This window comes from Ambystoma mexicanum, chromosome 9, assembly GCF_040938575.1.
Source record: "Ambystoma mexicanum isolate Mex_15411 chromosome 9, UKY_AmexF1_1, whole genome shotgun sequence".
NCBI classification, from domain to species: Eukaryota; Metazoa; Chordata; class Amphibia; order Caudata; family Ambystomatidae; genus Ambystoma; species Ambystoma mexicanum.
Genome location: NC_090931.1, coordinates 1,075,579,112 through 1,075,594,471, shown reverse-complemented (window position 1 = coordinate 1,075,594,471; position 15,360 = coordinate 1,075,579,112). Strand labels below are relative to the sequence as shown.

At 44.9% G+C, this 15,360-nt stretch overlaps 1 protein-coding gene across 6 annotated transcripts in view; it reads right to left on the bottom strand.

Annotated features, from left to right (window-relative positions):
• CCDC148 (coiled-coil domain containing 148) overlaps positions 1-15,360 on the bottom strand; it is a 1,950,480-nt gene that overhangs the window by 883,027 nt on the left and 1,052,093 nt on the right. For all 6 annotated transcript variants that reach the window (XM_069616397.1, XM_069616394.1, XM_069616398.1 and 3 more), the window contains one exon: positions 5,828-5,969. In XM_069616397.1, coding sequence (XP_069472498.1) covers positions 5,828-5,969 — 142 coding nt within the window. The remainder of the gene's footprint in view (positions 1-5,827; positions 5,970-15,360) is intronic.

Below are 15,360 nucleotides of genomic sequence, written 5' to 3'. Positions count from 1 at the left end.
TATACTTTCTTATACCTGCTTCATATGTAATGTAAAAATATGAACATTTCTTGTAATGCGCCTCTGGGGTTTGAGCGCCATATAAATAAATAAACAAACAAACAAGTTTAGCAGCTACATAGTAGTTGAGCGATACCCAATGTACTCAGCTTGTGGAAAACCCTAATCATAAGTAGCATGGTTCTATTGATAAAGAGAGAACTAGAGTAGGAATTATTTATGTAGGACATTCCCTTAACGGGGGGGGGGGGTCTTGATTGCAGTTCAGCCATCAAAAGGCCCATAACAACACAAAGACAGATGTGCTCAGGGCACATGCATGATTAGAACCATAGAGATGATTCACTTCTGGTTTTCACTTGAACTTGTGACTGAAAATAGACTATTTTATGAGTTGAAAAGCTGAGATCTAAAATCACAAAAGGCAAGAACACTAAGATATTGAATTTGCCCCCCCACCCATGCAATACAAATATATTTAAATGAACATAGAGGAATTCATATTATCATGTTGGCCGTGTAAGGAAGGCATGGTATCATGAATGAAGACAGACACAAATGAGGCACAAGGGTGTTTATTTAGCAAAGATGGGTTGGTAGACCCATATCGAAGGATGGGAGCAAGCGCGACCACCAAATAATAAATAACGCAGTCCTAGTAGTGTCTTGTCAAATCAAAATGGCCTATACTAAAAGAAAATATTGCCAATCTTTATGCTATAACAAATTGGTGCAGGAAAAAAGGTGTATGCAAATGAAAACAGTGTTCAAGAAAGTGTGTATCGGGATGACTGAACAGTAGGATTCCCTTCCCCACATTTTCAGCACAGGACAAGGGTACACACTCAGGCTTTGGAACCCTGTCTGGCTTCTTCGGCTCGAGGATGCAATTCGGGACGTAAGCCAGGGCCTTCCGTGACAAAGTGTCTTATTCACAGAATGCCTGGACACACACAAAACAAAGTTCCTTCTCTTTATGTTTGTTTGTTTGTTTGTTTTATTATTTATAATGCGCAGTTATACCCAAAGGTATCAGGGCGCAACAGATACAGGAAAATGCGAAGCTTGGTTACAGGTATAAGGTACACATTGGCAATGGGGAGTATATACAAGCATAGTAGGGAGGGCAAACAATGTAAGCAGTGACAACAAAATTACAAGGATAGGCATATAGGTTATACAGTGTGCAAATAGCATGAGGGAGGCCATTTAGCTATCTTGGTGGTTGTTCAATTTCAGCCATGATATTACCTTGGCGCGGAAGTGCAGGTAGGGCATGTCTGTTCTCAGGTTGGGAGGCAAGGAGTTCCATAGTTTATCTGCTTTTACCGGGAAACTGTTGCCTCCTATAGTAGCAAGTTTAAAGTGTGGGACGGAAAGGCAGTCTTTGTACGCAGTTCTGAGGGGTCTCGAGTAGGCTTGTCTATGGAATCTGTTGATCAGGTAGATCGGGGCGGCATTGTTGAGAGATTTATAGGTAAGTGATGCCGTTTTTAGGAGTATTTTGTTTCTGGGCGGTAGCCAGTTCTGTTGGCTAAATCCTGAGATGTGTTCTCTTCTGGGGATGCCTAGGGCTGCTCTCAGGGCATTGTTTTAAAGGGTTTGTAACTTGTTGGTAGTAGCCTTGGAGGTTCCCAGGTAGAGGGCGTTACAGTAGTCAAGACGGGAGAGAATGAGGGCTCTAGCGAGTGTGACGCAGCTAGTGTCTGAGAGAAATGGTTTGGCTGAACGGATCAATTTGCATGTGTATACCGATGATGATGCCAGGGAACTCAGCTGTCTTTTGAAAGAAAGGTTGGAATCCAAGTAGAATCCCAGAGTTTTGACCTCCTGTCCGACTTTAATATTGTTACCATCTATCATAAAGGAGTTGTAGGCCGGGCTAAGTTTCTTTAGGCTAGGCGTTGTCCCAAGGTTGATAAGCTCCGTTTTCTCATCATTCAGGCATAGTCCATGAGTGGCCCTCCATGCCTGGATGATGATGTACACCCTATTTAGCAAGGCCAAATCCTTTTCATAATCTCCTGAAAGCGGAAGGGGGATCTGGGTATCATCTGCGTAGTTTGTATAGGTGATACCGAGATGATCCAAATCGTCGAAAAGGGGCTTGGTAAATATGTTGTAGAGTGTCGGGGAGACACAGGAGCCCTGTGGGACACCGCAGGTAATGGGTATCGGGTCTGCTGCTGCAGTGGGAGAGAAGACCCTCATAGTTCTTCCGTTAAGAAAAGAGGTAATCCATGTGATGGCCTCGGAGGAGAAGTGTGCTGCTCTGTGGAGGTGTGAGCATAGGACAGAGTGGTCGACCAAGTCGAAAGCTGCAGAGAGGTCGAGGAGGAGGAGTAGGACAACTTGCCCTTTGTCCCTGAGTGTATCAATTTGAGCCTTCAAATCAATAAGTGCGGTTTCAGTCCCGTGTTGCGGGCGGAACCCTGATTGTCTGGATCCTAAAAGGTGGTGTTCTTCCAAGTGCTTCTGTATTTGTACATAAGCGACCTTGTCTAGAATTTTTAGTAAGAAAGGAACGGTCGTTATGGGTCGGTAATTTGTAGGTATGGCTGGGTCAAGGGTAGGTTTTTTGAATAAAGGCAGTACCCAGGATTATTTTAGATTTGTGGGGATGGAGCCGGTGGTAAATGAAGCATTGATTAGTTTAGTGATGAAAAATCACAGGTCGCGGGCGGCATCTTTGATGAGCTGAGCTGGGCACAGATCTCCCTGACAGTTGGAGGGTTTCAGAGACAAGATGATTTTTTCCACTTCAAGAGTGTTGACTTTAGAGAACTTGAAGCGGGAGGGATCTGTGATTGTACTCTTATCCGGACTTTTCGATGGGAGTGTGTCTTTTAGGGCCGCTTTTTTACTGGAGATTTTATTTTGAAGGGTCTCGGCGTATTGGCCAGGGCATTTTGAATTTCTGAACACCCATTTTTATCTTTGGTGCAGGTATCAGGGGGTGATATGGGGGTTTCGACTTCTTTAAGAATAGAGAAGAGTTCTTTCATGTTAGATTTAGCTATAGATATACAAGAGTCAAAGGAAGTTCGTTTGGCCATGTAAATTCCTTTTTTATAGAGTGCAGCTATTTTGGATAGTTTGATTTTGTTAGGCTCTCAAAGTTCTCAAGGCTAAGGTTCACGGTTAATACTGAGTCTCCTTCAATCAGGCTTAGACCCTTTAAACACTATGTTAGTTTATAGATCTGCCTCGGTCGGGCTCAGACCCCTTTTAAGCACAATGCTCGTTTACAGGTCTCTCTCAGTCGGGCTCAGACATTTGACAAGGGATTTAAAAGTTCCTGTAGGTCTCTCTCAGTCGGACCTCTTTCAACAAGAAGCATTTGATTCCACGTAGGTCTCCCTCAGCCGGTCTCAGACCTCTCAATCACAAAACTGGTAGGGGTTTCCTTCCCCTAAACTTCTTATCCCTTCAATTCACAGTTTCTCACAGTCTTAAATGTTTGTCTAAACAGAGACTTTCGTTTGGGTACTTTCACTATACCGGACCACTCTGTTACTCTGTAGCATCTGTCCACAGATCACAAGTTATAAGCAAGGTGCAGATATCTTCGGGGGTGCAGATGTCTTTGAGTTGTATTTGCACTACATGTCCCATAATGAACCTTTCCTTATGGTTAAATAGTGGATTTCATGCTCACAAGAAAAGTTCATATATTTCTGACAAGTTACCATTTCAGCCTCACACGCGTGCCCTGTTCGACCTCACTCAGAAACTCACCGGCCACTCAATGGTGTTGGAAAAAGACTTGCCGCTCTCAGGTCTGAGGTCAGGGTCTTGCCACTTGCCCCTGTTTCTCCCTGGGGATCAACATCCACCCAGGGAAAGCAGCACTGGCCTGTATCTGGCCTGCTGTGAACAGTTCTCCTTGCTTTTTGTCTCTCTCTCCAGGCGGAAAGCCGCCAGCCAAACCGGGTCAGCATTCTGGTTTCTCTCTTGTCCTTGGCCCAGGCAGCAAGAGGGTCTGGGATTGAGACGGGATCCCCTGCTGGACTCAGCCACGCAGCCTCCCTTCAGGTCTCCCACTGATGCTCCCTGTTCTGCCAGGAACTCCACCTTTTATACACCTGGCTTTCTTTAACAGGCTGCAGGTGTGAGTTCTGGGCTGGGTCTGCCTGTCCTTAGCCTGAATCTATTAGTAGGACATTCCCGTATTAACATGGGGCCGTCTGTCTTCTGTCTCTCAGTGTGGTTTTGAGTAATCTTTATTCTTCTTAGTTGCCTACTCCTCTTCTTAGTGATTTTCGAAATTTAGGAGAGGGCGTTGTAATTCAAAAATTGTCCTATAAAGGCAGAATTGGTGTGAATGTGATTGAGCGCTTGGCCCTGCTTGGTCTCAGTGGGGCAGGGCCACTGCATATTACCAGAGATATTCTTTCTAGTTATAGTACATGGGTAACTCAGTGGGGTAAGGGAATTATGGGAGTTGTAATTTCCTGTCATGACGGTAGATAGCTTGTATACGGACATGTCAGAAAAGGAGTATTAAATGCCCTCTGGGTTTAGAAGAGTGGGGCACTAAGTTACTTTTAAGGGTCAAAAGATGGTTTAATTTCCCATGGTGTTTTCTCTTTCCCTTTTCTAAGTTAAAGAGTTGGGGTGCGACAGAATTCTTCTGACAATATCCTCCAAAGACAAAGGGGATATCGGGTAGCGGCGTGTCGGACAAAAGGGGGGAATACCGCGTCTCACCTGAGGGCATTCCACCACCAGTCCCCAATGATCCCCTGTCCAGGTGATCCGCCCACACTGGTCCATCCCCAGGGTCTGGTTCCAAAGGTGATGGCCGTGCCCTGGCCACCTGAACAAAGAATCCCCGGGGTCTATATGTGAAAACACCCTCAGGTTTCTCACACCTGTGAAAGAGCGAATCGGTGCAAAAAGTTAGTTCTTCATCCAAGTTGCAAATACATTTGAACTTGCTTTGCAAGAGTATAGCAAATTATTTGTTGTCCATTTTGGATGCAAAAGTGCCAAGAAATATACCAAGAAGAAAGCATCCCATTTTACTTAATTTCCCGGCACACATATTTCCGGGATGCTTTCTCATCAAGACTTTCCCACTTTTTCATATACAAGATTATGATCTACTTCCGTTAATAGCAATGATAGATGCTATTTAATTATCATACCTATGCGTTTCCATTGTGCATCCAATTCCTGCAAACATTTCCAAAATCTCAGCTGTTTGTCGTGGCATATTTATAATTTATTATATATGTGGATAGCACTTTTTTTTCCACATGAATGGTGTCAACTAGTTCAAAATTGACGGCATGCTTTGAAGCCGGGAGAAGTATAGAACACCCAGCAAAATCTTCATAGTTGTGTACCAGCAACCTGCAATGCAATGGCCATTAGTGCCATCCCCAAACAGTTTTTGTTCCTCTGGCCTTGGATGCATAGTCCGATTGCAACTACATTTCGTTTGATTAAAACCATAACATTACTAGTATTTGCATCTGTGATAGGTTGGTGCTTTTTAAAATACAAATACAAAATGCATACAAAATTAATCTGAAGAACTAGGATGTCCACCAAAGTGAATTCGGACTTCAGAATCAACCAGCATAGACCATATCAGTCCAAAGAATGCCACATCCTAAAAACAAACATTGCTGAATCCTAGTCCTATTAAGGGCAATGGTTAAGTATGAGAACAAAAATGGTTTAAAAAAAGAAGCAAGGCAGTTACAATACTGATGCATTATCACAAAAAAACATGGTGAAACGTTCTCTCTTTGTAGCTCTTTAGCATGCGAAATCATATTCATTGATTGCATTTTAAATACTGTGGGAGGTTACTCACAAGTTCTTGCCTGGATTTATGGGGTAAAAGCCTCAGCAGCAAATCCAAATACAGAGCTCTCCTATTCTGAAGGTGACTTGGATATTGATCAACGACAGTTTCGAATACCCAATGATCCTCCTCTTTCCATCCATAGTAATTCCTGAAAGAAAATAGATTTGTTGATCATGATTTTGTTTGTTAGTTCACTTTAAAGAAAGAATATGAACATGTAGCATTTTAGTCACCTCAAAGCAGGAAGATGATAAGGACTGCTAATCCCATAGACATTGGCCCGAAATTACAAGTCCGTCGGTAACCTGCCGGTGGTACCGGCAGGTTGCCACCGAACTGTAACACAGTTTCCGCTGCCTGATATCCCGGTACCACTGGGACATTATAAGTCCTGGCAGCACGGGATGTCAGGCACCGGAAAATGTTAGTCCCTGTTAGGACTCCACATGACTGGGGACTCGGGGGCACCGTTAGTAACGGTGCTGGTGCTTCTCTGACAACTGTGCCTACCAGGGCCGGTGCGTGTAGCAGGTCAGACCCATCGTGTGCAACGGCGCCAACAGGCACAGTTGTAGTCTGCCAGTCCGGAAAGGGTGCCGGTACGTTGCTACCAGCATCCTTATTTCCGCACCGGCAGACTTGTAATGAGGCCCATTGCCTTAAAAAGAAGCACCCACACTGCCAAGTTCCCTTTACATCACAGAAGAAAGAAGCAGTAAACAGACGTAAAGCAGGAGTCTAGAGAAAAATCTGTTTGCGGCTTGTACTTGAAGCTTTTCCACTTCAATTCAGCTAACGCGACTTATACTTATATACAGACTTATCACAAAGCTTACTTGATAGTTATCAATTCCCTCACACCACATTAACTACACAACTTTGTTCTTGCTAAAGAATCTTCATTTCATTTATATTTTCTGTGCAGCCCACCTCTTCAAAAAAGCTGTTCAAGGATCAGCCTTTCTTACAAAAAACCTCCTAGAGACTCATGCCCTGAATTCTTATGTTGAAAAATAAATTCCTGGCGCCTTACATATAGCCTTGTGGCAGTTACATGTTTCTTTCATAACCCTCGTCCCCTGAATAGTCTAAATATAGTGAAGGGCTAATATATTATATAGCTCTGTGCGTTACAGTTTGGAGTCAATAGAAATGTAACTTTGTCATTGAAAAACGTTTTCAGCATTAGATTTGTACCTTACAGGTGTAACCTACATACTTGTAATGAAGTTGTCCTACTAATCCTATAATCATCAACATTTAAGATAGTTTTAACCCATTCTGCCATTGAGTGGTGATAGTAACTTGAAACAATCAATTTAAAAAAACACTTTTTTAATTAGAGATTTGGATGCAGCAGTAAAGAAAACTAAAAAGCTCATGTAGTAGATGTGAGCATCAACAGCATAGTAAGTACAAGGCACCAGAATAACATCCAAAAACATATGCTCAGAATCCTGGTTTAGGGTGAGATTTCATTCATCTGACAAGTTAGTAGGATTGTCATTCTGACAAATATCAACAAGGAAACATAGGGATACTGGAGTATGGTTTTCTTAATCACGGGTTTCCACATAATTGAACAATTGAAACAACAAGTTAGCAAATTTCAAGAGGCATCCCTGCACTGATGGCGTACGTAAACATTTGCACTGAAATCATGTTCCACAATGCGTACCACAAACGTTCTAGGTGCAGAGTGCGTATTTACTACTACATGTGCACCATTTCAGACTGCAAGCAACCAGACAGTCTGCTTACTCGCAGCAGAACTCTAGGAGTTGGCATCTCCTCCAGCCATGTGCCCCAGCAACAGAGCTTTGTGCTCCATCGGAGCACAACGATTAACATAGCCTTGATTAGTTTTACAATTTCTTCTTCGAATGGTTTGATGTTAGGGAACTGAATGTCCAACAGATATGAAACAGGCCAGCTAAACAACCATGCCCCTCCAACAATTGCATCAAGCCCTAGGAAATATACTACTTACCTCTTTCAGTGGTCATATGTATAGCAAGCTAAGAGGCATGTTTTCAATGCTGGAGACATATGGCTAATGACAACATTAACCTCCACATAACGGATTGGGATAATTCTGCTATTTCTTGTTTCAGGTCCATAGCCCAGTTTATTATGTAAAGTGGAAGCGGAAAGTGGTGTGTACAAATCTGAGATGTGACACCTAGAGATCCCCTGCAAGAATATATGATGAAATGGCCGAAGAGGACAAGCTCCCTTTTTGATATTGGGCCGCATATAGTACTCTCTGAGTAGGGCATAACTGAATCTTTCCTTCTTCGTCAACCCATATGTTGAAATACATGCTTGCAGGTCTAAATGGGATCTATCTGATCTATCTAACCAGACCTTTGTAGGTAGGATGGAGCATAATGGAATATGGCACTGAAACTCTGAACAATGAAGGGGACAGTTCAATCGGAGAAATTCAATAGTTCTTGGCCAAGATGGAGAATTAGGAACACTGTGCAAGGTGAAACAACCACCACCCCATGGGTCTTCTGAGGGTAAGATACTGTTACAAATCCCTGGGAATCGTCACGGCTTCCATAGGGGGAGCCCCTTTGCAAGGGGCCATGGAGGTGAGGCCGCTAGTGCCCATGGGGGTGGTTCTCAGTGGGAGGATCTCATGGGGAGAGAAACTGCCTATGGGACCAGTGACAACTATTGTGGGAGAGCACGGTATTCCCACCCATAACATGATTCTAGATTCCCTTCCCACAGTTATCCCACCTTTCCTTCAACTCCCTTCCTCTCCAATCCTACCCTCATACCCTATGTACTTTTCAAAAGCAGTCCAGGTAGAGAGTACTGAAGTGAGGAAGATCCTTAGTGAGTTACTACATCAGCACTGAGACGAGGAGGAAGTGGGAGCAATACAAAATAACCATTGGAACCATTTTTACCAGTCTAGTGGTTCGTGTAAGGAACTCATGGTGGCAACAGTAAAGACAGACACAAGTGATCACAGTTCAAGAGTGTTTATTAAACTGTAAATGCAGGGTGGAAAAACGCCTAAGCTAAACCTAAATCTAAGATGGGAGCAAGCGTTGACCATCACATGAAAAATATGGCAGTCCTTATGGCGTCATGTCAAAATAAAAAAGTCCTATACTAAAAAAAACTATTGCCGATTCCTTACAACTAATAACAGAAAGAGTGTGGGATAGGGTTTCAAAAAAGAAACAAGTGTTCACAAATTATAAGTGAGGATGTGATTGCCAGGATTCTCCCTTCCCCACGTTTTCAGCACGGGACAAGGTGGGTTTGCTGAGCACAGCACACACTCGAGCCTTCCCCGCACAAGCTGACAGTTCTGCATCAACTATCAGGCTCTTCGATGGTTAAAGTCTCTTTTCAATAAAAAGTCTTCGAGGCCTGATGTATCCAAGAAAACAAACAAACAAAAGTTCTGTTCCACATATACTTTGGGTGAAAGCTTTACCCCTGAATCCCCCACTTCCGGGCGTAGACCTCTCACAAATCGTATTGATTTTAATTTTTGATTTTGAACATTTGTACCGCACTCCGGACAGACTTAACTGTATGCAGACGCAGATGGTAAAAAAAGAAAAACAGAACGGTGCATGAATGACTTATGTGCATGGACCCTCCCTAAACTGGCCAACTTCTAATTAAACAGGAAGGATTTAAGCGCCTTCCGGAACTGAAACAATGTCTAGCAAGACCTAAACTCCAAAGGTAGCTCCTTCCACAGTTTGGGCCCATAGACCACAAACCTCCTGTCACCTCTGGAGACACACACTGTGCGCGAAGCGCTCAGCAGCAACTGGTCCCCTGAGCGCTGCAGCCTTGCAGGGTTTTGGCAACAAACTTTAGAACTGAGGTACTCCGGGGCCAGCCCGTTTAAGCACTTGAAAATGAGGCAGGCCACTTTAAATTTGATCCAGTTCTCCACCGTCAACCAATGCAAAGTTCTGCGCAGGGGGGAAACCTGATCCCTTCTCCACAGCCGGCCTACCAGCGTGACCGCAGCGTTCTGAGCCTTCTGCAGCCTACACATTTGCTTGGCAGGAATGCCCATCAGCAAGCTATCACAATAGTCCAGGTGGGTATTTGTCATGGCCCCCACTACAGCCGCATGATCTTCCACAGGTATGGACACTCCAGAGCATCCGCAGTGAATGGTAAACTGCCTTGACCTTAGCCCCCACCTGTGTTAATTTCCCAAATTCTCCTGCTACACGCAGCCCAGATTCCTGATTTTTGTAGCACATTGTAGCTTCTCACCAAGGATACTAGGGGTGAAGGATTCCTTAGCAGTCAAGACCCGCAACTCGGTTTTTGCTTAATTAAACTGCAGCTGATTGTTGGCCTTCCATTTGTTAATATCTACCAAACATTGATTGACTTTGGTGAAGGCCTCCTCCATGTTTTTTCGATCTTGATATAAATTTGAGTGTCATCGGCATATGAGTGGTAACTCAACCTGTGCCACTTCACAATGTTTAAGACCGGTCGCATATACAGGTTAAAAATCAATGGGGACAAAGAGGATCCCTGTGGAACCCCATGCCTCAATACCGTAGGTTTGCAGGTTTAGCCCCTGAATTTCACCATCTGGAGTCTGTCTGACAAAAAAGACCCAAACCATTTGATGGCCTGTTCAGAGACCTTACCAACTCTGCTTAAACGGTCTAATATGACTCCATGGTCGAAAGTGTCAAAGGTTGTGGCTAGGTCCAGCATCAGGATAAGTGTTAGCCTGCCACCATCCGTAACCTCCAACAAGTCGTCATGTACTGCCAGCAGGGCTGTCTCGGTCCCATGCTTCAGACGAAATCCTGATTGGAACCCATCCAGCAATGCCTCTTTCTGCACGAAGTTTTGAAGTGACCACTTTGTCCAACACTTTAGCTGGCCACGGTAAACAAGCAACCGGCTGTTAATTTTTTTTAAACGGCCGGATCCAGATTCTTTTTTTTTTTAATAGTGGTGTCACTATCGCATTCTTTAATGCGTCAGGGACTCGACCCTGTGTCAGAGATTTATTCACAACTTCAATGCCGTCTTGGTCTTATTGGCATCATCTGCTAGCTTACTTTTTCCTCCAATACTGCTTTTGGAGTGGGACAAGATTTTGAGAAAACCAAGGTTTTGAGACCCTGCTACCCTTTGAAGTGCCCATGTTGAAGTATTCCTCGCTCAGCAACTTATTGTTGACACTTGCCAACCTTGTCCTTACTTCATCGCCTGGTATCTTGGTTAGGTCACTAACTTTACGAGGGCGGACTGGTGGTCCGTCAATCACCTCCCCCATTCATTGTCCTCCCTGACTAGGTCAAACATTTCGGCATAATAATCAGAGCAGAGGATAGGGACAGTCTCCTTAAATACTACACAACTCCCCCAGCCAACACCAAATCCAAACAATGCCCTTTGACATGCGATGGGGCAGTCGTCCATATTGATAGCCCATGGTTCCCCCATTAAATCAAATAGCTCTTTAGAGTCGGAATGTATGCCCCTGTCCAGCAAGATATTCCAGTCTCCCAGACACAGGAGTTTGTTGTATCTGCTCCCGGCTATAGTAAGAAAAATATCTGGCTTCTCCAGAAATGTCCTGGCTGGGCCTGGGGGCCTGTAACACTGAATAACTTTCACTGATTGAGTGGGGGACAGTCCAATTGGCATCTGGACCATCTGGGAATCGTCTGGCCACTGTATTCAACAAATCAATTAAATAGTTCCTTTCTCAATGAACTCTGGGTGATGACTTTGCACCCCTGGATCTCCCTCGGTCGGGCTCGGACCCCAATGACAAGAGGGACAGTTCACAGTTCACTTCTCCTTGTCTTGCAATACTCCTTGTTTTCACAAATCATAATGTCTTTTCAAACAATTCAGTGTGGACATCCTTCGATTGAGTTCCCTCTTCCCAACCTTTGCAACACACTTTTCATACGCTCACTTCACCAAGCAGGATTCATTTTGCCTTAGCTTCCCAATCATATGTCAGTAAAAGACTTTCGATGATACAGAGGATTTTACAAGACCCATGTATGACCACTTTGACCTCTTCCGCCTTTTCCCAAGGCCTTCTGGTTACGGTAGTCTCTACCATTGGATAATCGCCCAGAGTTTCCTGCCTGAGCACACACGTGGTGCCGGACTCCTCTGTATATGGTTTTCCCCCACGTTCGTTAACAGTATCCTTTTGCTCTTCAAAGTTCAACTTAGCCTTCGCTACTTTTCATTCAACACAGTTTGGTTTCTTATCAACACTCCCCTCGATTTACCGGCTGTGATGAACTGCTTGGCTTTCTTTCGCTTGGAGCCAAGGTTGGTACCACAGAGACAAGTGTCTCTCCCCGGCTTGGCAATCAGCGGAGGAGGGTCTCGTGTACTGTTGACATCTGGTGCAAAGCACGCTGGCTATTGTTCGTGGACTTATCATTCCCTCTGCAGAGGTTTCACAGGCCTTGTTCGGAAAGGGCAAGGTCGACTCTCTCCTTGTTACCCGCTTGGTCTGCACTGTCTTTCTCCTCCTCTTGAACTGGTGTGCTGAGTTAGCTCTTAAGTCGTGCGGTCTGCCTTGCTCGTAGGGTGCTGTCATATTCCTGTGGGGAAGGGAAAAGGCCGTCAGGTGTGTGTGATTCTGGTCTATTGCCTGACTTTGCCTGACCCTTGTATTGGGACATGTCAGGTAAACAGCTCTGGTGTTAGTCCATTGTCCTTCATGTTGTGCGAAAGTGTTTGTGTCGGAAAAGGGGGGGCAGTGTTTTGGAATATTCTACATGGTTGGATGGGGAAAAGGTGTTTAAAGGAGGGGGATACTGCGTCTCACCCATTGTTGCCCTACTCCCCAAGGACACCCCATCCAGGTAATCCTCCCGCACTGATCCACCCCCAGGAACTGGATCCCAAAGCAATGGCCGTGTCCTGGCCACCCGGATGACAGATCCCTGGGGACTAGACAGGGAGACACCGTCAGATTTCTCACATTCGTGACAGTTGATTGGAAGAAACAAGATAAAAACTGAAGAGGCACTTAACATGGTGTCAAGTCCTCCCGGGAGGAGCCGCAAGGGCCAGTGTGGGTCTCACATGCAGGCGGGTGCTGAACGGGATACTGAGAACTGCAAGAGAGAGTCTGAGGCTGGTCCAGGACGTGAGGACCGCACAGCCTGCAGGCAGATTAAGTCTCCAGATGCCCCAGAGATCCAGGAAGGGCGAGAGTGTGAGATTGCACTTTCCCAGAAGGAAAGAAGACTGCAGAACCACCACACAGCGAGGGAAGCTACAGGAAGTTACCAGAGCCCTGCAAAGGAAGTCTACCGCAAAGGAAGTCGACACTCACGCAGACCACGCCACAAGGCACATGGGTAACCAAGAAGGTGCTGAAGGCTCAAGGATATGGTGGCACAAATAGGAAGGCTAGGAAAGGAGGGTCTGGGACCCTACTGCAGTGAGAGAAAATCAAATAATTACATGGACTTGTACTAAGGCTTGGCAGGAGAGTGAACCATGCCACAGAAAGGAAAACTGAGGCTGGAATTGTGACTCTGGGACTGGCACCCAAATAAATGGAACTGGAAGTTAATGGACAGTTCATACAGTACTTGGCAGGCTAGTGAACCAAGCCTATATGGGCCACCACAGCCTAGGGAGTGCATCCAGGCTACTCTTCTTCATCACAGTATTTGGTAAGAGGGAACCCGGTCTACCCCCCAGGGTCAGGGACTCACCGCAACCTGGGGAGTGCATCCAGGTTGCTCTTCTTCATCGCGGTATCTGGGGAGAGGGAGCCAGGTCTGACTACCAGGGTCAGAGAACCTCCACAGCCTGGGGAGTGCATCCAGGCTACTCTTCTTCATCGCAGTACCTGGTGAGAGGGAACCAGGTCTGCCCAACAGGGTCGGGGACCCACTACAGCCTGCGGAGTGCATCCAAGCTCCTCTCTTTTGGGACAGTATATGGTGAGAGGAAGCCAGAGCTGCCAACTAGTGTCTGGCACCTCAAGGAACTAATGTCATAAGCCTGAGTAGGGCTGGGGGGGGGGGAGACATTCCACCACCAATTGTGGAACTGACGCATATGCCTGAGAATGGCTGGGGAAATGGAAGACACTTCCCCCAGCAACCCCTGAACTATATTGCAAGCTTGAGGAAGGCCGGACGGCTGGGGCTGAAACCACACTGGTAAAATCCTACAAAGACAAGAGCTGCCTTTTGTCCAGGGAGAGGGAGTCTTTCCTATGGACCAAGAAGACATCTCCTTTGATTTAGGTAGCTTAGAGTATAAGGTACAGAGTTAAGATTTTCACATTGGGGCTTTTGCTGGGGACATTCTGAAACTAGTTATTTCATTTGAGGCAGTGAATCCCCTCTTGGAGTTAGGGGGAGATAGGGATTTCTTTTTCTTTTTAGCCTTGAATAAAGGTTTATAGCAATCAATATAACCCCTCCTTGGGAGAGAGTTACTTCTGCAACCTTACAATACTTATAGCCTTTGTTTAGGTGATTTTCAAGCAGGTATTTCGGTTAGTGGATGTGGATGACAACTTGCTTTAAAAAGCACATTGGCTCCTGTCCTGCGACCAAAAAAAAAGAATGGTTGAGGACTGTTATCATGGATATTCACAACTATCATCATAAAATGACCAGGCTGAGGTTCGTTAGTGCTCTAAGTAAAACCAATTGGTAGGTTGGGCATCAAGAATATTTTAAATTTCAGTATAGATGCAATTTACTTTTGAAAAAAGGGGTAACCTAACAGTTAAAATATAACATCACTACCAGCACCTGGTTCCAAGTTAAAATATGTACAAAGTTCCTGGAGCCAACTGAAAAGGAACAGTGCTGCAAATACAAAGGGAGAAAGCTCCCAATAAAATATAATCAGATCAAATATATTAGGATGACATTTAATTGTCAGGAAACATATTTCCACATGTTTTATTGAAATACTGTAATCCAGTTAAGCAGATTTGTATTTTCCAATATAAACATCAAAACAATATATTGCAAGTACATTTCATTGTGTGACAGGATCAGCAAACTGACACTGACAAGAAGGCATGGGAACACCTCTCAAACAATACCACCGTTTCTTACCCCACACCTGTTCTACACATTGCTGGCCAGTCACTTTCTATGTGTCACTTAGAACTATGGTTCCCAGAAGGCCTCGAGAGGACCTGCCGTACCATGGAGCAAGCCAGAAGAGTTAACCTCATCTTTAGTGAGAAAGCTGAGCAGCCCATATCGCAAACCAGCAATCCCATCACTCTAAATGATATCTATACAGAGACTTGTTCCCAATTTCGGTTTAGCCTCAAAGGAAATGACAGCAAAGAGACACTAGGGGAAGACCTACTGAGGGTATTACTACATTAATAAGGAGTTCCCTCCGATTCAAGAAAGAGAAAGTATGGCTTTGGAACCAGGGACATCCTGGAGGTAGCCCTGGAAGATATTGAAGGCCAATAGGGGTTTTTAATTGTGAATGTGTGCTTCACCCCTATTTCCCCCCAACAAGGCTAAATCCATCAAAGAGGT